The sequence below is a fragment of the Electrona antarctica genome, assembly GCF_951216825.1.
Source record: "Electrona antarctica genome assembly, chromosome: 20".
NCBI classification, from domain to species: Eukaryota; Metazoa; Chordata; class Actinopteri; order Myctophiformes; family Myctophidae; genus Electrona; species Electrona antarctica.
In genome coordinates this window covers 10,160,113-10,186,529 of record NC_136801.1, presented here as the reverse complement: position 1 = coordinate 10,186,529, position 26,417 = coordinate 10,160,113, and the positions used below count along the sequence as shown (strand labels likewise).

The 26,417-nt window shown below is 43.0% G+C and overlaps 1 protein-coding gene across 1 annotated transcript; it reads right to left on the bottom strand.

Annotated features, from left to right (window-relative positions):
* Positions 1 to 14,505: 14,505 nt before the first annotated feature.
* Positions 14,506 to 21,077, bottom strand: htr5ab (5-hydroxytryptamine (serotonin) receptor 5A-b; the record flags this gene model as incomplete). Its single annotated transcript, XM_079490061.1, has 2 exons — positions 14,506 to 14,838; positions 20,370 to 21,077. The coding sequence occupies 2 exons, from the start codon at positions 21,075 to 21,077 to the stop codon at positions 14,506 to 14,508; spliced, it is 1,041 nt and encodes a 346-aa protein (XP_079346187.1).
* Between the last annotated feature and the right edge of the window lie 5,340 nt (positions 21,078 to 26,417).

The following is a 26,417-nucleotide window of genomic DNA, read 5'->3' as shown; positions in this document are numbered from 1 at the left end:
TCATGGGCATGTCCACCCCCCCCCCCCCCCCCCATCACTCCCCAGGCCATCTTTGAACAAGCAGTGTTGAGACAAGCTGTATCTGACCCCTTGCATGTGTTATACCGAGAGTACGAGCTAATGCCATCCGGTAGGAGGTATAGAACTCCACGGTATGTGTATAATAGATTTAAACACTCTTTTGTTCCCCTGTCAATCAAAATGCTCAATCAGAGATTGCCGAATGCACTTTACTGACTCAGAGATTCAGGGATGGCCAAAAGCACTTTATTGACTAGTTGCACTTTATCAAGGGAATGTGTGCAATATCTCTGTTTTGTGTATGTGTATGTGTTTCATGGTGTTTTTCCTTTTTTGTATGTGAACGTGTTTGATTGATTGATTGAAAATTGTATTAACAATTTGCAGAATTACAGTACATTTCAAGCACAAACTCAATACAAAGGCTGTTAACTGTGAGTGGACGACCCAATTAAGCATTACACTTGTTTACAACAGGGTCCACCATGTTCAATTCATCAAAACATTAAGAGACGTACAAATAGACACTTCTATATAGACAAAGAACAGTACAGTAATTCATCATAATGGAGGTAAAAAGGGAAAAGAAACATATACAGTGAGGGGAAAAGGGGGGGGGGGGCGGTGGGGGGGGATTCAGATTTTACGGGGGCCAGTTTCGAATTGCAGCCATCCGTAGGTGCCCTTTGAGAGCGGTTTTGTCTGTTATTTGTATGCAGCTGTGACTCTTTTCTCCCAAGGGAGACAAATAAAGACAACCTTGAACCTTGAACAGTTCAAGGATAACACAATAAAGTCCTTTAGAGCACCGAAGTCCTGACGTCACTGTCAGTAGAGGGTGTCAATCCACAGGTTCGTCTACTTTTTATTTGCATTGTAATCTCCATAGGGGGATTTTAGATCGCCTCATATAAGAACTGTTCAAATAAATCACCCCGGCCTTTTCACTCATATGGATATGAAGCATCGACTGAAGGTGGAAATGTACAAATATACCCAAAGAGTAACAAAAAAAGCGTTAGAAACGAGTGAAACAACCCAGAGACTACATTTCCGGTATAGGCGGGTGGCTGCATCTGCCCGTCGCACAACAGAAACTGAATGTTAATTACGTTTATTTTTATTTTATTGATATTTAATGTCTCGTGGTTGTCTCGTGAGTCGAGTCACCACCAGCTGAGCTTACGTCAACGAGGAATCTCAGGAACGCAATGTGTTGACAGCTGGGCGTGACGTATATTAGCAGCGACATTGCCTTCATATGTAGTTTCAAGGCTTTTGCGGCCAAATTAATTCCATTTTCTCCAGAAACTGGCTGTATCAAATATGAATGGACATCATTAACGACGCACAGCCACTCCCCTGACAAAAAGGGAGGAAGGCCGGGGTGGTCGGTTTATTTTTCAAACACAGTTCTTATATGAAGCCACCTAAAATCGCCCTATGGGGATCTCAATGCAACTAAAAAAATACATGAACCTGTGTACTGGCGCCCTCTACTGAAAGTGACGTCAGACTTCGGTGCTCTATTGACTATGTCCATTGCGGTCCTCTCACGACCAACAAAACAATACATTACACTACAAAACAAATGACAGTAATATTTTTTTATAGATATATGAGGAACAGCCAGATTATCATCATTGTCATATACAAGACAATGTTTCTTCATCATTTGATTGATTGAGGCCATCTGTGACCCGCAAATAAATGTCATGTATACCGTACGCCAGGGGTGGGGGGTCGCCAAATTATTTTAGGGGGTCCCCAAATTATAAAAAAAAAAAAAAAAAGATTTTGTTTTTTAAAAAAAAATTCACGATTTTTCAAAAATAGCAGACCTACAAGCTCGTAGCGCGCCACTCGGTGGCGCGCTACGAGCTTGTAGATCTGCTATTTTTAAATAGCTAAATTATAACAATGCTTAAAACACCAAAAGGGGTTCCCGCCCAAAATGGTTTAAGGTTATTGTAGCAGTCAATTTATATTGGGGGTCGGGAGGGGGCGGGGCGGGGGTCCCGAGACATTGCCAAAGCATTTCCGGGGGTCCCCGACCAAAAACGTTGAGAACCCCTGCCGTACGCAACCTGTAGCTTGTCTTGTATTTCATGGTGAACACGAGGGGAGGAAAAAAAAATCTAATATTGTCTAGAGAACCAGTTAGAAGAATTTAATGATTATTGTCACAAAAGCTTGGAAAGAGCATTATGCATATTGCTCATACATAAGGGGAAGAATACATGACAAAATCCACAATTGAACGTCTCTCGCTTACAGAGCGTCCTTCAATGGGTAACTGTGAAGGCTGTAATCAAAAGGGAGGTCCAATCAAAGAAAGGAAATCAGAGGAAAGAAAGGCAACGGGTTTATCTGATGGCCAAAAGGGATTTGTGTGCTACAATAAAAGGCCAGCCTCTATGGTAAATGGTGCATTTATATAGCGCCTTTATCCAAGGCGCTTTACATAGATTGTGCATTACATTCACCCATTCACACACACATTCATACACAGATTGCGGCGGAAGCCATGCAAGGTACCAACCAGCACATCGGGAGCAATTTGGGGTTCAGTGTCTTGCCCAAGGACACTACGACTATGTAGACGGGAGGAGCCGGGATTCGAATCGCCGATCGCCATGGATCATTGGACGACCTGCTCTACCTCCTGAGCCACAGTCACCCGTATCCCTGTACCTGCTGAAGCCCGGCCTAGGCTGCAGGAACCATTTGCAGCAACCTAAATGCCAAACCTTCCAAAGGGCTTTATGTGTTGTAACTTAATAATCTACATTATTTATGTGGCTCCTTTGAACAACCTTCATCCCATTTTTTCGGAAATTGGGTTTTCAACCGAGATAAATTGTGTTCATGCATGGAGTGTTGCTGAAGCCAAATAGGCCTTCTTAAAATGTTCATTTTTCAGGAAGGAGAAAGAAAACCTTATACAGTTAAAACAAAGCAATACTGCCTCATCAAAGTTGGTATTGTGACTTTACACTTTATCTATCAATTACTTGCATGAGAGAGGTGGTGGGGTTTGCTGTGTTGGATTCACTATTTTGTATTTCACATTTATTCGTTGGATTTGTTTGGTAGAATTATTGTGCATTATTATTTCAGTTTATTTGTGTTCCAGTTAAAAGCTTTTATTTGTAAGGTATTGGGCAATTGGGTGTGCACAGGTGAATTTATTTAACTGTCATCAGACAGGCACTCATTCAGATTGGCACCGGGAAGGTGCACAAGTTTAGGGTCAAAGCAAAGCAGTTATTTCCATGTTTGCCATATTGTCTGTGAAGGAAATGGAATAAAATACCACCAACCTGCAAGAGCTGTTTGGACATTTATCCCTGCGTAAGATCCACTATACCCGGTGCCTCAGTGGCCTTTTTGAGTTTTATTGTTGTTGACAAATAGCCACTACATAAAGTAAAAACTTGCCCTTATTGAAGTGGACATTTTATTGTTTGGATTTTGCACTGGATGTTTGGACTTGCACATACTGTCTGCTATGCATCAAGTGGATAATTGGCCTCATCATGGACTTGTGAATGGGACATGGACGCACCTGCATGCACTGCTTTTACTATTGTTGTTTTGCTCACTGGATTTTAAAGACAGGTCGGAGAATGGAGGAGCAGCGACTTAATGGACATTGTCGCACAAAACTACCCAGAAACATTGGTATGTGAAAATAATATATGCTCAGTCGGCTTTATTGGAAAAAGGCTTATAACTGGAGTGGCTGAGTTTGTTTCAGTTTCACTACCGCAGAGCAGATTGGGAGTTGGATTTTGATGCATGTTTGATTGTGCAGACATCCATTCATAAATCTCCGATCGTAAAGGTTGTGTGACATTCAGACTTCAGACTGTACTGTACAGTAAACCAGACAATATAGCGTGCTATCTGTGACACAATGTCACAGATAGCCTACATTTAAAAGACAATGTTGAGACTCAGAATGTGTGGTTTCTGATGATATCAGGCCGGAGGACAGTGCTTCAAACATTTCATGTCCAAAGGAGAATTAAACCAGAACGCACTCTTGTGTATCCAAAGCATCATCCACCTCATATGCAAGGATAAAGGCAGAGGCTGATAAAGCGGCGCATTCATGCATTAAAAAGGAAACACCAGTTGGAAGCAAAGGAGGAGGACTTTATAAGAAAGGAAAAGGAACAGTTTGCTCTGGAGACTGAGCTATAGCTGCAACCAATGCTAAAATCAATGTGCTGGAAATCAATTCACAATGTGAATCCAAAAGAGCGGATGGAATGAACTCATATCTGGAAAGGAACCAGGGCCAGGCTCAGAGGACAAGCCAACTTAATCCTCAAACTGGTCAATTTGTCCCACAGGGAAATTATGACAAAAACAACAAGTTGAGTGAATCTACTACACCTGAGGCCCAGGCTCTGTCTGCGTCTGCCAGGCCTAAACAGGTGACTGTAACACAGACTGACCTCAGACCAGCAACAGCTGGAGCACAAACACAAGTGGTTCAACAGACTGGAGGTGATTCCTCTCTGAATATGTCATGCAACAATAGCACTGAGAATGATATTGTGAACATCATGCAAAGGCAGAATGAAATCACTGCATTGTTAGTTCAGCAAACTTTAGCATCCTCTCTGCAAGGAGAGAGATAACTGTGTTTGAGGGTGACCCTCTTAAATTTCATTCCTTTATTGTCTCCACCAGGCCGAAGGCATGGGGAGAGAGTATGTTTTGCACTCCGTCCGTGTGTGTGTCCTTCCTTCCTTCCGTCCGTTATCAGCTAATCTCGGTACCGTTGGCCCGATCCATGCCAAACTTTGCACACACACTCCATGGATGCCAACGACGAACCTCTGCCCCAAATATTCCTCAACGGCCTGTTATAGCGCCACCATGAGGCCGATTTAGGCAAAACACATTTCTGTAGATTACTCGTACACATTTTATCCATACATCACACAATTCGGTATACACTATCTCCATAGTCATGTGATCAACACAGATCTGCACAATTTCCCATCTTCCATCCTGGTTGGCTAATATTGGCTTCCAAAGCTCACATGATTGGTCCGTTTCGAACAAAATGCCACACATCACAAACACAGTGTGCAATTTCCGTGAAATTATACACGCACATTTCCACTAGGCCAAGGACGACATGCCACTCATTCTTTTCCAAATCAGCCTCATGGTGGCGCTATAACAGGCCAATTCCTGTTTTTAGCTATAACTTCATCAATCTGTATACAACTTATGTATGCGCACTCCCTAGAGGTCATTGAAAAACATTGTCCCTGCATCCCTCCACATCTGCCGGTTATAGCGCCACCATGAGGCCGATTTCTGCTAAACACATTGCTTACAGTATGTTAGTCGCACAGATTTCATCCAAATCTCACGCAAATCGGTACACATGATCTCTGTAGTCATGTGATCAAGACGAGTCTGTTGGATTTATCAGATTATACACTGATTGGCTAACATTGCCTTCTAAAGTTTTCAGGAGTGGCCTGTTTCGTTCAAAATGCTGCACATGTCCTGCTCATCCAGAATTCTATCCTCAGAGATTCGATGAGTGATCTGGCTCTGCATTTCCTCAACAAAATGAAGAAAATTGTTGCAAAAAACAAACAAACAAAAAAACATGTTATATATTACTCCTAAACATTTTGCCAAACATCTCACACACTCCTATCCTCCTGGTGGAGACCTGTGCCCAGAAGGGCACTTTTTCTAGTTAGAGCCTTTGAAAGTTGTGTCGAGGCAAAAACGGACAACTCCAGTGATCGACTGCATTATTTGGAGCAGTACACCAGGGGTGAGCCAAAATAATTGGTAAAGAGTTGTCAGCAGCTACCACCTGCACAAGGATACCAAATGGCCAAATCCCTACTTGATGAACATTTTGGTAATGAGTACAAAATTACTTGTGCATACATGGACAAAATTCACAACTGGCCTCATTAAAGCAGAGAATGTCAAAGCTCTGCAATCATTCTCTCTTTTCCTTCGAGAATGCTGTCATTTAACATATCAAATCATGTGCATGGAGTTAGACACGCTATTCAATCTCAAACATTGTGATGAAAGTTAATTCCTTACAAGTTAAAGGACCACTTCACCACTTTTCAACTTCTCTTCCTATAATTGGTCCTAACTAATTTTCATGATAAAATACCACCATTTTTCTCCCGCTTCGAATGGGATCAGTGTATTGAAACGGGGAAAATCAGGTGCAATCAGGCCTTTCAATAGACTGAGTAGACGTCTACCCGTCTACTCAGGTGCTCAGTAGGTTGATTCCTTCCTATTGTGTAGGTTGATCTGTGCAGTTTAATGCATCGCATGCAGCTACTGGAGCTCAGTAGGTGATCATTCCTTTCAATGCAGCCGTGGTGTCTACCGCGTCGAACATCGAACATGCACTGCTCCCGTGCTTGCGGTTATGTTTAGGTTAGGATTAGAGATAGGGATAGTAATTTCGGAACAAGGAACCTTCTGACTAACGACACGGCACCGCTCCAGTAGCTGCATGCGATGCATTAAACTGCACAGATCAACCTACACAATAGGAAGGAATCAACCTACTGAGCACCTGAGTAGACGGGTAGACGTCTACTCAGTCTATTGAAAGGCCTGATTGCACCTGATTTTCCCCGTTTCAATACACTGATCCCATCTCAGTCTCTGTCTCATAGGAAGGCTGTGGGCAGTTCAGAAACCCGTCCACCAGTGACATCATCGATGGTGAATCCAAGCTAATAGAAACGGCAGGCTTTCTTTTCCTGAAAAGTTGCAATGCAAAAGTTGAAGCCATCGTTCTCACGATAATAACAATCTAAATATATTTTAAAACAAATCTTGTTAAAAAAGAATCTGACTAATGATGATGTCACTGGTGGACGGGTGTCCGAACTGCCCAAAGCCCTCCTATGAGACACAGACTGAGTAGGAAAAAATGGTGGTGTTTTATCATGAACATTCGTGAGAACCAATTATATGAAGAGATGTTGAAAAGTGGTGAAGTGGTCCTTTAAGAGAAACATGGAGAGATGTTGCATTTGATTGGGCAAAGAGGTTGCAGAGCAGTGTTCAGAGACCTTGTGAACTTTGTTGAGAGAGAAGTCAAAATTGCCTCTGATCCAATTTTTTGGAAATATCCAAGATTTGCAACCTACCAGATACAGTAAAACCTCCAGTGTCAGTGACCCAAGACAAAGGAAATAGGAAAGCACTTTTGCCACCAGTGTGACAACAGTGAAGGAAGCTAATATTTACATGGATAAAAGGTTCCCTTTTGTTGAAAGCAACCTCAAATGTTGAATAGAAGAAGAGCGGAGCGCTGCCGTGGTCCTTTGTTTGTTGAGCTGAATACAGGTGCTCGTTGGCGAGGTTAAATAATAACATAAAAGAAGAGGATCCAAGGCACTCTGTTCCAGTTTCGGCACTCAGCCTTCATCAGGGTCCCATGGCCTCAAGGCCTCAAATGTTGTTTATTTTGCCAACAAAACACTCATTGAATACATGCTCACAGTTTTAAGTCAAAGATGCATCGGGACAAAATAAGTTTCATAAAGGAAAATGGAATTTGTTTTGGTTGCTTAAAAGTTGGGCACACAAGCTCTACATGTTGGAGTCGTTTGGATTGCAGCGTGTGTCACCAGAATCATCCCTCTGTCCTGCACATTGAGCAGAAGGGTATAGGTACATCCTTTAATGTGTAACACCTGAACAGCCTGAGACATGTGGTCATATTGGGGCTGGTGATGAGGACAGTTCGGTTTTCTCCATTGTAGCAGTTCAGGTGAAAAGTCAGACGAATAACAAAGTTGTGCACACACATGCATTTTTAGATCCTGGGAGTTCCAGTACCATTTGCACTGTTAATCTGGCAGAGAAACCACCCCATTCAACGGGTCAAAAGAAGATTGTGAGCATGCACCACTGTATTGTCTGACTTGAAAGTGTCTTGCATGGACACAAATTATTTCATTGAACTGCATAACATTTTAACTCAACAGACTATGCCAGTGTCGAGGGTAAACATTCCACGGCAAGAGGATGTTGAAAAATGGTCCTACTTGAGGAACATAAAACGTCATGACGTCGATGCAGATGTTGATTTGCTCATTGGAACAAATGCAGCAAAAGTGATTGAGCCTGTGGAAATAGAATTTCTGTGGAACATCTGGAAGACATGTGCATTGATTCACCTTTCATAAAACCTGTCTTACAGCAGCATCCCCAAGGCCGGAAGAGGAAAGTGAAGTTACAGAATACAACTCTAAAAGACACTCCACTGTGTGCACATCGTAAATAGACCCGCATCAAAGATCCCTCTGCTGTTGGAGGCCACAGTAGCCATGGACTATTATTATTTTCTTTCTATGCTTCTTTCTGTCTGTACAGACCTTGACCTTGACCAGCTCCATTTACCCGCTGAGAGCGGTTCATGAGGTGGACAGCCGCTGCCCCCGCTGGCGGTGGATTGGGGCTTAAGAGGTTTTAAAGCGCACGCGCTTAACACACGTTTGTTTGAGCAAATGTGTGAAGAGATGGACGCCGAACACAAGCGGCTCCTTCTACACACAGAGGTTCAATGGCTGTCCAGGGGTAAGGCTACAGGAGTCTACAGGAAGCAGCCTCAGCTGCTTCCTGTAGACTTGTAGAGTCTACAAGTCTACAGGAAGCAGCTGAGGCTGCTTGAGTGCTTCCATCAACGTTGCCTGCGTTCTATCTTAAACATCAGATGGCAGGACCGCATTACCAACATTGAAGTCCTGGAGAGAGCTCAGTTACCCAGCATAGAAGCCACACTGCTGGTTCGTCAGCTGCGCTGGACTGGGCACGTCGCACGCATGGAGGACACCAGGCTGCCAAAAGCAGTCCTTTACAGTGAGCTGTGTCAGGGGAAACGGGACAGAAGCGGACCTCGTAAACGTTTCAAAGACCAGCTCAAATACCAACTCACGGTAGCAGGCTTACATGCGAAAACGTTGGAGTCCACTGCAGCCACTGACAAAAACTCTTGGCGCTCTGCTGTAAATGTAGCTGCTGTGAAGCTCAGCAACATCAGGCAGACGGCTGCAATGCACAAACGTGCTCGCCGAAAGGGTGACCAACCCACCCAGACCTCTACCGCAGCCAGGGGTTCAAGTGCACCAGTTGCCCGAGAATCTGCGAATCAAGGATCGGATTATACCAACATGAACGGGCCTGCCGCAAAGCAAAGCTGAAGGACCCCTAACTCTAAACTCCTCCTATGATCTTCACAAGCGAAGAATCAGCCATCGTGTGTGTGCGCGTGTGTGCGTGATGTGGTTTGTTGAACTCCCTCTGGTGTTGTGATCGTAGACTTTGTTTTTGACAGGTACCTGGGTATCTTAAGGGCAGATTCACACTATGGTCCCATGGGTGCGTACTCGGGACCACTTGGCAGATGTTGGTACCAGTATGCTGCGTACCATTCCCTGGAGTGGATCATCCAACCATTCCCAGGATCGCATGGAGGTAGTCTCGGGAAGTGTACTCGGATACGGATTTTTCCCTTTTTTACCTCCTTTATGATGAATTCCTGTTCTGTTCTTTGACTATATAGAAGTGTCTATTTGTACGTCTCTAAATGTTTTGATGAATTGAACATGGTGGACCCTCTTGTAAACAAGTGTAATGCTTAATTGGGTCGTCCACTCACAGTTAACAGTCTTTGTATTGAGTTTGTGCTTGAAATGTACTGTAATTCTGCAAACTGTTAATACATATTTCAATCAAGCAATCAATCAATCAATGCAATGTAAAAGCATTGAATACAGTTGAATGAAGTGTACTCGGGTGCAGAAGAATCAAGGCCAATGTGAATCATGGCCAGCGGGGACTAGGCAAGTATAATATTCGGGAACAGTGAATCAAACAGACTCAGTGTGAAGTCTGCCCTATAGTGGTGTAGCGAATCTTGTAGACCAGGCCCATTGCAAGTTCCTGTACTGTCGTCAACCCTAAGGTGTGTGTGTGTGTGTGTGTGTGTGTGTGTGTGTGTGTGTGTGTGTGTGTGTGTGTGTGTGTGTGTGTGTGTGTGTGTGTGTGTGTGTGTGTGTGTGTGTGTGTGTGTGTGTGTGTGTGTGTGTGTGTGTGTGTGTGTGCGCAGCTATAACAAACAAAACACAGTGTTGCAATATTAATCCATGTGCTGCAAGGCTACTAGACCCTCATCGTGTAACTAGCGCCAGCAAATTCTGGTTACAAATACGAATATCAGAATGCAAGACAGAGGCTGCATTCCTTTGGGATTTGCGGTGGTCTTTAGTTTCCACATGCAGTTGTTATGCCAGCTGGCCTCCCGTGCTAGGCTGACTAGCACATACGCAGACAACTGGAGGTCCCCTTAGAATTGTGATCAGTCGAAAGCAAGTGTAATTCGGGATCACACATAGCCTATGCAATCAACAGTATTTTTGATCCATTTATATTCTAATGGTACCCATGCATCTTCAGGAGAATTCAGACTAAAAGCTCTCGATTCACCTGTGTGTAATGTATTCAACGATAAACTGCATCAGACATCAAAGTAGCGAACGAGTCGGCCAACAGCCTCTGAGCTGACAAAAGGATGCACGGATAAAAGGAGCAGGGGGAGCGATTGCGACGTGCCACAAACAACATGCGCACGCATGCACGCACGGGCACACTGAGTTGTCCGTCAGCCTTTCATCTTTGTCAATTTAGTACATGAACACACTATACCAAACACAATAGGCCCAGTTTAAATGTCGTTTCGCCAGTGGACCCTGAAAACAAATGTTTGTGATAATGAACACTCTTTTTTTTTTCTTTTTTTTTTCCCTGTTTATTACAGTTTTAGTTTGCTTGCTCTATCACTGCCAAGTTCAACGTTAACATTCAATTGGATTTTCAGAGTCAATTTTGCTCGGAACATTTATTTTTAATCCCGAAAGGGCATACATTACAGTAAATTTATGCAAAGTTATGTAAACTGTGTTACCAGAGCTGTTAGTCAGCTCCGCCTGATTTCACCTCTCACAACACGGACGTGGGGTCGATTTCAAGAGGCATGGCCAACATTAGGCTACAGTAGAGGCACATACAGTACTTGTACATGCCATGTGGAACTTATCATGTGATGGGCACGGCCGGGGCAGAGGTGGAGATAGCCTGAGACTGCAGAAAGCACACCAGTGAAGCTTTTCACGGAAAAATGTCACACACCCTTATCCTCTGATTAATCAGTGCTACTCTGCATCTGCTGAATATTTGAGATCCTTCACACATAAAGTGCATTAACTATTCATAGTATTCAGGGTGGCAGGAAAACGGTGAAAGACTGCTGTGCGGAGTCAGAGAGGAGATCAGAACAGAAAAAGAATGGAAGGGCATAATTGAGGTTTGGAGGGTGGATGGGCTTATCATGTTGGTGGAAGAAGTACCGACATCTTTACTTAAGTAAAAGTACCATAAGTATAATTAGCAGAAAACAGCCTTTTGTGTCTGTTTCAGCCTCCAGCTAGCCTGTTCAATTTGTAATTGTGCCTCCCTTTCGGCAAATGAAACTCGTGCTTTCGCCGCTTCGGCCCTGGCACGAGCTCTTACTACAGCACTGGTAGATGAAGCTGTTGTGCTGCTTCTCCGTGAACCGGATGATGAAGTATTGTCTTTTACCACCTCGCTTTGTATCCATGTTTGGACGAGAGGAAGGTTGTTTGTTGTATAGCTGCTGTTAACTCACTATACTGCCCTCACTGAGGTGTTGTAACGACAATTAGGCAGCCAGCCGAACTCCATACAAAAAAAAGACAGGAGTCAGGAATGAGGCGTCTTGCTCCCTTTTTACGGATCTTTGTCAGGAGTGAAAAAACAATGGGTGGCGTGACGGACCAACAGAAAATGCACGTTTTCATAGTAAATGTAAATACACACACACACACACACACACACACACACACACACACACACACACACACACACACACACACACACACACACACACACACACACACACATACGTTTGGTTATTTTGAGCAGTCTGCTGTAAAGTTCGACGTGGAGTCACAAACGTCTGTTCATGAGCTCACTCTGATGTTGCATCCGTATAGCACACACTGTACAGTTACAGTGTATCTCCACCTCTGCTTCTCACTCAACCAAACTGGGTAATAATAGCACTACGATCTTCTGGGCTGGGATTATTAACCCAATGATTTTATTCTTTAAAGATGAGATATAACAAGATATACTTGTATAAATAAAACCATGGATCTCATCTTGAATTATAACCATCTCACACCTCCGACGGGAGTTCTTATACATGCAGGTTGGGACAGCTTTGCTGCATGGGCTCATATTAGGTGTGAGCAGCAGCCCGACTCTCGCGACGGGTTGAGAGGAGGAAGCTCCCTCCCCATGGCATGGTGGCGTGCGTGTGTGCACTGGGTACTTTGCATTTCCTGAGCCGGAACATCGCAGAGGACATGCAGGAAAAGGGGGCTTTGAGGGCGAATAATCAGCCACCCCGAGGGCAACCCAAGGAGCACTGAGAGGTGATTTTAAATGAGAGAATCCTCCAGAAAGCCTGTGGCCCCGCATAAGCTCATCACAAGTCAACTAGCCGGGGCGATTGATACATAAAATATGTGCTAAGAGGTGGAACAGTATAACAGAACAGTATAATGAGTTTCATGTTTAATATTGTCATAGTTTCACACCACCATCAACCCTGGATGTTTGCTTTGTAATTTTTGTACCACTTATCATCAGAAATCATAAAAAGTTGATTACCGGTATGAATTATTGGGCTTCTGTCCTGCTTTTATTTGTTATCAGCCTTTATTCTCCTTTTTAGTTTCTCTTCTCTCAAACATTTTGTGCTACAGTATATGTGCCGACAGTATAGCTTTCCGTACAACTCTCAATCCAGTATCACGCCATGCCATGAAAAAACGGAGATAATGGAACATAAATCGAAGCCTGTAAGACATTTTCAACAAGTATTAAGTATGTTAGTAATCAAATATGTTAATATATTTATTTTATTTTATTTATAAATTAATATTTATAAAAAATATCTTGTACATCACATCTAACACTCTACCCCGGATTTGAACCTGGTTTCCTGCTTACGTGCTATTTGTTAAATTTTTTGTACCATAATAGAGCCTGCCTACTTGCCGGATAAATCTAATCTTTACCATCAGGTCAAAATTCTAAATTCTATTCTCCTAAGATACGGTGTACAAAGTACAAATCTCAAATAAGTAGGCTAGCAAACATGGCTGGGAAGATCATGGGCATGTCCACCCCCCCCATCACTCCCCCAGGCCATCTTTGAACAAGCAGTGTTGAGACAAGCTCGGAATATTGTATCTGACCCCTTGCATGTGTTGTACCGAGAGTACAAGCTAATGCCATCCGGTAGGAGGTATATAAACTCCACGGTATGTGTATAATAGATTTAAACACTCTTTTGTTCCCCTGTCAATCAAAATGCTCAATCAGAGATTGCCGAATGCACTTTACTGACTCAGAGATTCAGGGATTGCCAAAAGCACTTTATTGACTAGTTGCACTTTATCAAGGGAATGTGTGCAATATCTCTGTTTTGTGTATGTTGGGTGTTTCATGGTGTTTTTCCTTTTTGTATGTGAACGTGTCTGTTATTTGTATGCAGCTGTGACTCTGTCTCCAAGACAACCTTGAACCTCGTGTCAGATCCTGTGTCTAGGTGTGACATGACCTTTACACAATATAAATGTGTCAATGGAAGAGCAGGGAGACAAAATACAACCACCCCAATTGTATAAGTTATTTTGTATTAACAGTTATAATATTGTATTCAAATTAAACATGACAAAAACCATCTTTCTAATAAGAGTTGGTACTATTGTACATGTGTAATAGTAGTAGGTATAAATGTAGTAGTAACGTACAGATTAAAACAATGGGTTTAGAGATGGGGGGGGGGGGTCCTATCCAGGGTCCCATTTGATAATGAATCTGTGTTTACTAAAATGTCTGAGTATCCCTGATATGCCTAAAACACTAGAGAGAAACCAACCCTGAGCACCTCAGAAAATCCAGCACTTTCACATTTAAGCCTTCAGTTTGTAAATTCAAGCAGCACAGTCTGACATTTTTAATTCCAAATAACCTCTGAAACAAGTCCACTTTCCCACAGCAAAGGGTAAACCTTTACACGTTAGAGTTATATTGATGCAGAGAGAATTTCTACAATGTTCAAACTCAGTTCTTCACAGATTTAGGTTATCATGAGATCCTTTTGGCATGGATGAGGGGATGGCTAAGGGAGTATTTCTCCTTGTTTTCTTCAGTACCAAAGGTTGCTGCTTCCCAATGACCAAGCACTTTGAGATTTGTTCCAAATGTCAAGTGCAATATAAATCAAAGGTATTATTATTATTATACTTGGCTGGGTGCTGCGTCGTGCAACTATAAGTACACAGTACATCGTCACCCTTATCTCTGGCGAGAGAACAGGTTCCTAAGCGCGTTGTTGTAGTTCTTGTTGAAGGCGGTGTAGATGAGCGGGTTGAAGAAGGAGTTGGAGTAGCCCAGCCACAGGAAGAGGCTCTTCCAGATGGGCGGGATGTCACAGGAGCACAGCGGCACAACGAGCTCCGTGGTGAAGAAGGGGATCCAGCAGAGGACGAACACGCCAATCAGGATGCCCACCATCAGAGCCGCCTTCTTCTCCTTCTGCTCGCGCCACGTGTCCGCGTCCGTCTGGAAGGTGACGGTGGAGTGGCGCGCCGTGAACACCATCTGGGGCTGCTGTGACGCCTCCTTCACCTGTGAGCCATTCATGCAATAAACGAAGACATCATGTGCCTGTCACTCGATTTGTCAGTGACCGAATTAGTCAACTGAGCAATCAATCATATGAGCAGCCACTCGGGTTGGTGATATTTAGTCTGGCAACAAATGGCAGAGCAAACATTGAACAGTGGCTGACGAGTCATCCAGCATGCTCATTGATTGCTCAATAAAAGGTACGTATTAATGAACACGGCAGTCTATCAATCCTCTGTTCTGTTCTTTGACTATATAGAAGTGTATTTGTACATCTCTAAATGTTTTGATGAATTGAACAAGGTCCTCTTGTAAACAAGTGTAATGCTTAATTGGGTCGTCCACTCACAGTTAACAGTCTTTGTATTGAGTTTGTGCTTGAAATGTACTGTAATTCTGCAAACTGTTAATAAATATTTCAATCAATCAATCAATCTCTCTATGTCAGCCTTTGTTGCAGACCCCAACCCAACCTGCATCTCTAATGTATCGCATGCTGCCTAGCAGACAACCCAACCTGCATCTCTAATGTATCGCATGCTGCCTAGCAGACAACCCAACCTGCATCTCTAATGTATCGCATGCTGCCTAGCAGACAACCCAACCTGCATCTCTAATGTATCGCATGCTGCCTATAGCAGACAACCCAACCTGCATCTCTAATGTATCGCATGCTGCCTAGCAGACAACCCAACCTGCATCTCTAATGTATTGCATGCTGCCTATAGCAGACAACCCAACCTGCATCTCTAATGTATCGCATGCGGCCTAGCAGACAACCCAACCTGCATCTCTAATGTATCGCATGCTGCCTGACAACCCAACCTGCATCTCTAATGTATCGCATGCTGCCTAGCAGACAACCCAACCTGCATCTCTAATGTATCACATGCTGCCTAGCAGACAACCCAACCTGCATCTCTAATGTATCGCATGCTGCCTAGCAGACAACCCAACCTGCATTCTCTAATGTAACGCATGCTGCCTAGCAGACAACCCAACCTGCATTCTCTAATGTAACGCATGCTGCCTAGCAGACAACCCAACCTGCATCTCTAATGTATCGCATGCTGCCTAGCAGACAACCCAACCTGCATCTCTAATGTATCGCATGCTGCCTAGCAGACAACCCAACCTGCATCTCTAATGTATCGCATGCTGCCTAGCAGACAACCCAACCTGCATCTCTAATGTATTGCATGCTGCCTAGCAGACAACCCAACCTGCATCTCTAATGTATCGCATGCTGCCTACCAGACAACCCAACCTGCATCTCTAATGTAATGCATGCTGCCTAGCAGACAACCCAACCTGCATTCTCTAATGTAACGCATGCTGCCTAGCAGACAACCCAACCTGCATTCTCTAATGTAACGCATGCTGCCTAGCAGACAACCCAACCTGCATCTCTAATGTATCGCATGCTGCCTAGCAGACAACCCAACCTGCATCTCTAATGTATCGCATGCTGCCTAGCAGACAACCCAACCTGCATCTCTAATGTATCGCATGCGGCCTATAGCAGACAACCCAACCTTCGGCAGCGGTGGCCGAACGGATTGCGGAGCGGTCTTGATACCGGAAGGTCGCCAGTTCGAATCAGCGGTCCGACACGTTAAAATTACCACCGCTGAAGTGCCCTTGAACAAGGCATTGAACCACTACGATGAAATGTTCTATGAGCAGGGCCTGGCTGGAAACAAGTTATTGAGCTTAGCCCAGATACCCTGGGTAAATATAGTAATCATTTCATTTCATTTCATTTCATTTCAACCTGCATCTCTAATGTATCGCATGCTGCCTAGCAGACAACCCAACCTGCATCTCTAATGTATCACATGCTGCCTAGCAGACAACCCAACTGCTGGACAAAGGAAAATCAAGATTGATGTTACTGTGACTGTGACTTTGTTACATTGATATAAATACACACCTATACTGTTTTTGAATGAAGTGTGTGGTTGTGTGGATGATGGATATGCACGCACGCACACACGCACGCACGCACGCACGCACGCACGCACGCACGCACGCACGCACGCACGCACACACACACACACACACACACACACACACACACACACACACACACACACACACACACACACACACACACACACACACACACACACACACACAGCTACACATGTTTCTTTGTGGCTGTGTGTGGGTGCAGCTAATAGATGACTTCAGGAGGTTGCTGCCACCCACACACAAGAATCCCACAGAGGCTCTGCCTTGTGTTCCGTTAATTCAGCTGCTGTACTGATTCAGGTCACTGGGCAGTATTTGAAATACATGTATTTGAAATACGTATTTGAAATACATGTATTTGAAATACGTATTTGAAATGTATGTATTTGAAATACGTATTTGAAATATCTTTTTGTATTTTGTATTTTGCTGGGATGGAAGAAATTAGATGTAATTTGTATCTAAATACTTTCAGATCAAGTATTTTCTTTATTTCAAATACATAAATAATGTATATAATGTAATTTTATTCTCAAATGTTAAACATTTACACAGCCTCAGGTTTAAACTGTAGGGGCAAAACACACGCACCCATACAATAATAATAATAATAATAATAATAATGGATTTTATTTATAACGCACTTTACATTTGTTGGAATCTCAAAGTGCTACAGCAAATAAAATAAAAGCAGAAGAAACAACACACCATTAAAAACATCTAATAAAACAGTAACATTTAAAACATAAGGAACATTTAAAACATAAGGGCAAGGCTATAAAAATGCTTTGGTAAAAAGGAAAGTTTTTAGTCCTCTCTTAAAAGTGTCAACCGACTGTGGGGCTCTCCGGTGGGCGGGGAGAGCGTTCCACAGTCCGGGGACGACCGAGCAGAAGGCCCGGTCACCCATGGTGCGTAGGTTAGTCTTTATGGGTTTGAGGAGGTTGGTGTTTGAGGAGCGGAGGGAGCGGGTAGAGGATTGAACTGTGACAAGTTCCTTGAGGTAGGGATACACACAACACAACACAATGTGTGATATCACTTCTATTCCTATCCTGGTGAGAGCGCGAAAATAAGAACACATCACACTCATACTCCATTCCCTTCACTGGCTTCCCGTCTCCTTCAGGATAGAATACAAGGTCTGCCTCCTCACCCATCAGTGTATCCATAGCAATGCCCCCCCTCCTACTTAAAGGAACCCCCAGCCTCCACCCGCTCCCTCCGCTCTGGTACATCAAAACCACAAAAACAAAACTCCGCACCATGGGGGACCGGGCCTTCTGCTCAGCTGCTCCTCGGCTGTGGAATGCCCTCCCCGACCACCTGAGAGCACCACAGTCCGTAGATGCTTTTAAAAAGGGACTAAAGACCTTCCTTTTTAGCAAGGCATTTGCCTAGTTGGACTTCTAAGCTGCCCTGTGTGCTTCTTTTAACCTTTTAGCTGCTTAGGTGTCCACAGAATATTTTAATTGTTTTTATTCTTATTTTTCTTTTTAAATATTTCTGCTTGTAGCACTTTGAGATTTGTTTCAAATGTAAAGTGCGTTATAAATAAAATGTATTATTATTATTATTATTACGCCTTCTGATTGGCTTACACTCAAATTGAACCACAAATGAGAGGCAGAGTAGGGTGGGCCTTGAGTTGATGCAGACTTGAGTGTTTGGTAATCTATGAGTTACCATTCCTTTGTGGGTCCTGATTGATTTGCTTAAAATATGAAGTGTATCATTCTTAATAATCTTCAATGTATTAGACATTCTGACAGGTCATTCATTTAATATTTGGCAATCAATTATGAATTTACTTATCATTATATATTTTCATGTATTTTCTAAATACAAAATTTGTATTTGTATCTCAAATACATTTCTCAGACCAGTATTTATATTTTGTATTTAGATACATTTTTTGACCCAGTATCTGTATTTTGTATCAAAATACATTTTCAATGTATTTTGCCCATCTCCGCAGGTGCTGTGCTGCACTATCAAAGGCAGGCAAATGGCAAACTGTGTGTCAGAGACAAGCACCGCTCAATTCGAAAAGCTTTATTAGAAAGCAAAAAGAGGGAAAACACACATCCTCTGTAGTTGCTGAATTCCTGAGAGAGATTGCTTGTGTTCAAGACAATTTGTTACGAAACGCCTCTGCAACCGAGATGATGAACGTTTTGGTAGTAAATCTATTTCATTCTACTGTATGTATTTCAAACATCAAGAAGCTGTGTCTACATCGAGTTACATGACTAGGACTGATATATGAAGAAGTAGGCTGGGAGTGTTAGTATCGGTATTAGCCGGTAACATGCAGGAGTCTGTCCCTGTAACAATGCGCTAGACCCCTGGGAGATGGATTGCTGAGGCGGAGCGCCACACCTACCATCAGCTCCCAGTACGTCCCACACGACTTGCCACACCCAAGCCGTGCTACTCATACGCTGAGTTGGCGGTGCCCGGGATCGAACCCATGAACGTGTGGTCCAAAGGCACGAGCTCTACCGAAGGCATGGGGAGAGTATGTTTTGCACTCCGTCCGTCCGTGTGTGTGTCGGTCCATCCGTGTACAGATAATCTCCGGCACCGTTGGCCTAACTCTGCACACACACTCCCTGGATGCCAATGACTAACCTCTGCCCCAAATTCTTCGGAATGGTCTGTTATAGCGCCACCATGAGGCTGATTTTTGCTAAACACATTTCATTACATTACTCGTACACATTTTATCCATACATCATGCAAATCCTTATACACTATCTCTATAATCATGTGATCAACACAGATCTGTTAGATTTTTCATTTCCCATCTTGGTTGGTAGCCAACCAAGATGTCAATCGTAGCGATTGACATCTAAAGTTTGCACGACTGGCCCGTTTAGAACATAATGGCTAAAATCATGAACACAGCGTGCGATTTCCGTGACATTACGCATGCACATTCCCACTATGCCGAGGAAGAAATGCCACCTAAATATTTTCGAATAAGCCTCATGGTGGTGCTATAACAGACCAAATCATGTTTTAACCTACACATGCACCGATCTGTGTACAACTTTGTAAGCGCACTCTCTAGAGGAAACACATTTCTTTACATTACTCGTACAGATTGTATCCATACATCATGCAAATCGGTATACACTATCTATCACAAATAGCCTACTCTATCCTCCTGGTGGAGACCTGTTCCCCGAGGAGCACTTTTTCTAGTTTTCTGTTGATCCCCCTATTTTCGTCCATGTTAAACCCCTTATGCCTAAACTACTTTGCCTTTTTTTCTTTTTACTATTTAGAAAAACATGATTGAATAGTTAAAATAGCCAATCTACATTGAAACGTTGTGAGCTTGTAGATTGGCTATTTTAACAATTCAAAAATGTTTTTCAAAATAGTAAAAAAGGCAAAGTAGTTTAGCATGGAGTTTAGCATGGACAAAAATAGAGCCCATAATGTACCGGCTTTGACTTGAGCTATAGGCCATGATGATATTCCACCTAATATGTGCCAGAAATGAATTGCACGATGTGATTGTGTGCTATAGAAAGCCGATCACTCACCTCAGCCATGGGTGTGATGGTGTTAGTCTTACGAGATCCAATGCGGAACTTGGCAGCCTTGTAGATCTTCCAGTAGACAAAGAGCACCACACAGAGCGGCAGGTAGAAGGCGCCGACGGTGGAGAAGACGGTGTAGGACGGGTCCTGGCTCACCTGGCACTTCATCTCCTCCGAGTAGATCTCCCCCCAGCCGAAGAGCGGCGACAGGGAGATGATGGAGGACAGCAGCCAGGTGAGCGCAATCATGAAGTTGGAGATCTTCTTGCGCGTCTTGAGCGTGTACTCCAGGTGCCGGGTGATGGACCAGTAGCGGTCCAGCGCGATGGCCGTCACGTTCCAGATGCTGGCCGTGCAGCAGAGCACGTCGAAGGAGATCCACACCTGGCAGAGCACGCGGCCCAGCTTCCACCGCCGGCCGTTCAGCTCGTGGAACAGGCTGAGCGGCATGACCAGGGCGGCCACCATCACGTCGGAGATGGCCATCGACGCCACCAGGTTGTGGGGCACGCGGTGGAACGTCCTGACCCTCAGGATGGTCACGAGCACCAATAAGTTCCACACGAAGGTGGCCACCACCAGCATGGACAGCAAGGTGAGCGTCAGCACGCTGAACACGGAAAAAGGCCGGTAGATGTTCCCCGCCAGGCCGTGGTTGTCCACAGCTCCGCTGAAGTTGGCCGCCGCTGCGCTGTCGTTGGGGTGCGTCATAGTGGCCCCTCACGGCCCACCAGCCAAGGCAACGCAGTAAGACAATTCTAATGCAGAGGAGACTAGCCTGGATGCTTGAAGCCTGAGAGAGAGAGAGAGAGAGAGAGAGAGAGAGAGAGAGAGAGATAATTGAAAATGACAGCATTGAATATTACTGCTAATTATACCGTTACAGAAGTCCTGATATTTATTGTGAAGGTCGCTATCAGTCACATCTAGCTCAGTGTAGAAAATGAAATAATACTGCATAGTGCATACTAATGGAGTCTATTACAATGCAGGCCACAGAGCTCTTTCAAAAAGTATGAAAGCTTTTGCCTGAATTTGAAGTTCTGTAATTGTACCAATTCATACATTGGTGCCTCAATTTAGTGATTTAGATTTGTCCTGTTTTCATCCATCAAGCATCCGTTTTCATCCGTCAAGCAACCGTTTTTTACATCACCGGCTAATTACGATCATATTTAGACTAATACACGATTGTGATTCATACTATGTAAAATAGCAGTTCTATAATCTCACAACATACACTGCTACACATTGTGAGCTTGTAGATCTGCTATTTTCAGTGCGCGACACCTAGCGACAACTATGAATCATAATCACTTTGATGTTCATAGTGACCCCCCTACTCCACACTCCAGGGATAATTGTTGTACAGTTATTTGTGAATGGATTTAAACTGCAATAAAAAACACATTATTTAATTGAGTTGGTTGAACCAAGTGAAAACAAACGTCATATATGTCTAATCTAATCATGACTGCATACGTATATACCCAGCCTCTTCTACCTGTGGGTGTGCAGCTGTCAAATGTCACAATCCTCCCTCACAGATTTTCTCTACATTTTTCTCTCCTTTGTCTTTCTCTCCAGGCACACACGACACGACACACCATTGACCCCAAAGCCAAAATTACCAGTGTCGATGACCCTCCCTGGAAGCTCATTATTTTTACAAAATAACATATTATTGTTGTCACCATGAATGTAAGCTCTTTTATAAATGAGAATGGAAAATGAGCCCATAAAAAAAAGTTAAATGTTTGCGCTGTCTGTGCAGTCTCAGTTATTCACTGTGTCCATGGACATGACGATGAATGCAGCCATTACATTATGGTTTCCTTATGCAGAAACGATGGTTTGACGTTTCTGATAACTTCATCGCTGCATAACTCATACGTTTTCTGCCGCATTTTCTTCAAACTAATATGGCGGTATATAGATGTGTGGATTTGGTCAAGTGATTATGTCAATAGTATGGATTGGAAATATAATTATTTTTATACCTTTTTGTTATTTATATATTTATCCAGACCTGGAAATGACTAAAACCTAATTGTATACTTTTCTATACTTTCCATGGTCAGAGCACAAAGGTATGGGAATGTGGTCGACTGGTCGTTATCGTCAAGGTTCCTACACAAGTAGGCCACTTGTGTAGGAACCCTGCAGAACACCACTTGACGATAACGACCAGTCGACCACATTCCCATACCTTTGTGCTCTGACCATCTATGCCACAAACTCCATGGCCATACTGTAGATGATCATAAATAGAGGGTTTACTGATAGGATTTTTTCTGCATTTTACCCTGCAGTGTGCTGCTATGTTGAGCACATGAGGGAGCAGTTATAGGTTGTGTCTATATTTCCAGGGATTTCAGAGGCTGTGTTCACTTTGGATAATATGGTTGGTTTCTGTACGCATTCTACCTCCCAATATGCCATGCCTTACAATTCCATTGTACAATGTTAATCCATTTCACATTACCTCACCATGCAATACCTTACAATGCCGTGTCTACACGCTTATGGTCACACTGAACTTTCTGCGAATGCTTGTCAATGGGAACAGATCCGTTTGTTGTTATTCACAGATTTCCAACCAAAAAAAAAGCTCAGTTCCCATTGAAAAGCATTGGCAGAATCCACTGCATAGGCAGAATCAAAGTTAACCATTTTAACTTCACTTTAAAAACCTTCTAAGTTGGCAAAATAGTCTATCTACAAGCTCACAACGCAGTGCTATTTTCACTACTTTTGCGCAACACTCTTGGCGCAACACCTCATGGCGCACTCTGTAGGCAAATACATGGCCTAGTTATTTCTAGTTAGTGCTGCCGCGCCCGGCAGCCAGCGAAAACTAGAGTTATCAACAGGCCCGAAAATTAAGGCCCGGCCCTACACACTGACCCCGCTGCCACCTTTAGATCTCCATATATGGAGCTGAACTGTTCTGACATTCCATATGTTGATCTGACCTCATCAAACCCTGTACACTCAAGACACGCTCCATATATGGCCAGTACAGAATTCATTCCATATGTTGATCTGAGCCCCCCATGCCAAAGCGCCAGCGCTCGCCCAGCAGTCTGCTGTCACCCAGGCGGATGCGTGCACATGACCTCGCCCTTTAGGGGCGAGGTTGCTTCTCGCCCTCAGGCATCTTACTGGTATACGTACATTCATGACTCTTATTTATTATGCACTTAAGTCACATAGGAGGCATTCCTTTAAATAGAGCGTCGCAGTCCTGCCTCCTACCCTGGACCAGGAAATGAAACCCAATGCATTTTTCCCATAGACATTTCTTAAAGTATTTATTTAAAGACGGTTACGCCGCGGACAAAGCCAACTCGAGTCGTGACAACTCATGACAACACAAACAATATTTTGGACCAAACAAATAATTACAAAGAAGAAAAACAACAAAAAAAGTGTTGTAACCTGCCGTTTTTTTCTTCTTTCTAATTATTTGTTCGGCCCAAAAAATTGTGTTTGTTGTCATGATTTGTCACGACTCGAGTTGGCTTTGTCCGCGGCGTAAACGTCTTTAAATAAATACTTTCTGAAATGTCTATGAGGAAAATGAACGGAGAATCATTTCCTGGTCCAGGGTAGGAGGCGGGACTGCGACGCTCTATTATTATGGAGATTAGTCATAGCCTATGTTATGCACTTAATGCCTCCTGCCTCTCTCTTTTATGACTATCCATCTTTTAACTGCAATGATGAGCCTGCATGCACAACCAAGAATGTCATCCTAAGAACTAAGAAGGTCAACCAAAGAACAAGATGTATGTGCAGGATATCAGCATATGTCAACAGCAGTGCAATGAGGACCTTGGCCGGTCCTCAACCAGGGGAGGTTTATATGATCTCGTTCCCAGTTTCGGAATGCTTCTGGGGGAAGAAGGAAAAACAAGTTGTATCACGCAGCCACTACTCAGTGGAATGTCCTCCCTTCAGCCCTGAAATCCCTAAGTTATCTTGCAAGATTTAATAATGACCTCAAATCATGGCTCAATCTTAACATTAACCCATTTTGGGCGGGAACCCCTTTTGGTGTTAGCATTATGTTATCGAGTGGCGCGCTATGAGCTTGTAGGTCTGCTATTTTTGAAAAATCGAAGAACGACTGACATAGAAACATAGCTTTTTCAGAAAACTGTCAGGATGTAGAAGACATTTTTAGAATCTGATCTCAGGTCAAAATGGGTTAACTGGTCATAGTTAGATAGCCCACTCTGCTTTGGATTCTTCTCTCAGGTTACCTCTTATCCTATATGTATTGCTCCCAAATTTATATGTAAGGATTTCCTTTTCTTTGTACTGTACTGTAACTGTACTGTTTGTACAGTTTGTTGGGTATTGTTCTACAGTATGTCTCAAAGTGGACCACGATGGAAACAAGTTACGTCTTTTTTGTGTATAATCCACGTTGGTGTTTTTCAAAAATAGTGACATTGTTGTGATTTTTTTAAAACTGCTAATGAAGTATTCTATCTATTCTATCTAATATACCCACTTGTAATGAGATGTGACAAAAAAGATTGGTTCTGATTCTGATGTACTGTTAGGTTTATGTCATTGTGCATATATAGACAGGCCATATCTATGCCATTATGATTCAGAATTGGTTTTAAGATTCTTGTTTGTTGATAAAACAAAGGGGATGGCCCAATCTACCTGTCAATGTTTCTTGTATTTGGCTCAAGAGGTGTCAAAGTGTCCTTGAGCAAGAAACTGAACACATAATTGCTCCCGATGAGCAGGTTGGTGCCTTGCATCGTTTCTTCTGCCGTCGGTGTACAGTATATGAATGGGTGCGTTACACATTGTAATGCATCTTAGATAAAGGCGCTATATAAATACCATTTACCATTTATTTTATTTTGTGATTTTAGCTCCCTCCTGTAGTCTGCCATTTGGCCCAGTGTATTTATTTTTTAAATGTGCTCATTTTGGTTTTGACTTGACTTGATTACATCTGCTGTGGAATGTGGTTTAGATTTATCCTTAAACTGTATGTTTTACTTGCGTGAGAGGATTCACCAATGAACTGAACTTGTAGCATCTAGTCCTTATGAATAATTTCTGCCGATGAGTCTTTCAACTCAAGTCATTAAACATCTTTGTTTGATTTGTGTAGCTGAGTAGCAATTTTGTGGTGAACAAACATTGGCTGCAGTAATTATATAAATTAATTTAACAGTCGCCTGGGGATTATTAAAGTCCATCTTATCTTTAGTAAATTGACTGGCCAATAGCAACGCATGCACGCACAACCACATGGATTGCACGCACACATGCACACACATTTTAACAATGTATTCATGTCCACATAAAGGAAAGCATACAAGGACACATATTAGTTAAGATTATATTCACAAAATCATGGCATGTCTTCATGAAACAATAATTATGCCACTCAGCACTCTCTTTCCATGTATACAAGTGGAGTATCTTGGCCATATGTGGCGGCTGCCAACTATACTGTAGCACAATACTTTGCCAGCCTTTTTGCCTCCTTTTTGGGCATCCTAAGTTGAATCCCTCTATCAACCAGTGTGGGTATATGTCCTAGGCTACCAAATATAAAAATAGCCGGTATAGTCTATAGTATGCTGCACTGCACCTATACATAGATTACACAGAATACTCACACACGGCACGCACATGCATGCGCACGCACACACATACACAATAGACATGCACGCACGCACACAGTCACAGACCCTACAGAAATATGTAGGTCAAACAGTGAAAGTTGTCAGAATCAACTAAAAATACCTAACAAAGTCGCAAACATGCAGTGGCCTTTTCTCCTTTACGTAGGAAATCAAATATTGTGTAGATGCTTAAAACAAACAATTAAATTGTTTCATTAGGCCTATAGCTACGTCATGCCTTCTAGCAAACACATTTAGTCAATATCCTGAACACGCTTCATTACGTTTTCCTTAATTTAATTAAAGTAATATCCACTTGTGTTATTGAGATGCTTGCCAATATGCTTTTGTCAAGGGATCATTAAAAATAAAATAAAATAAAATA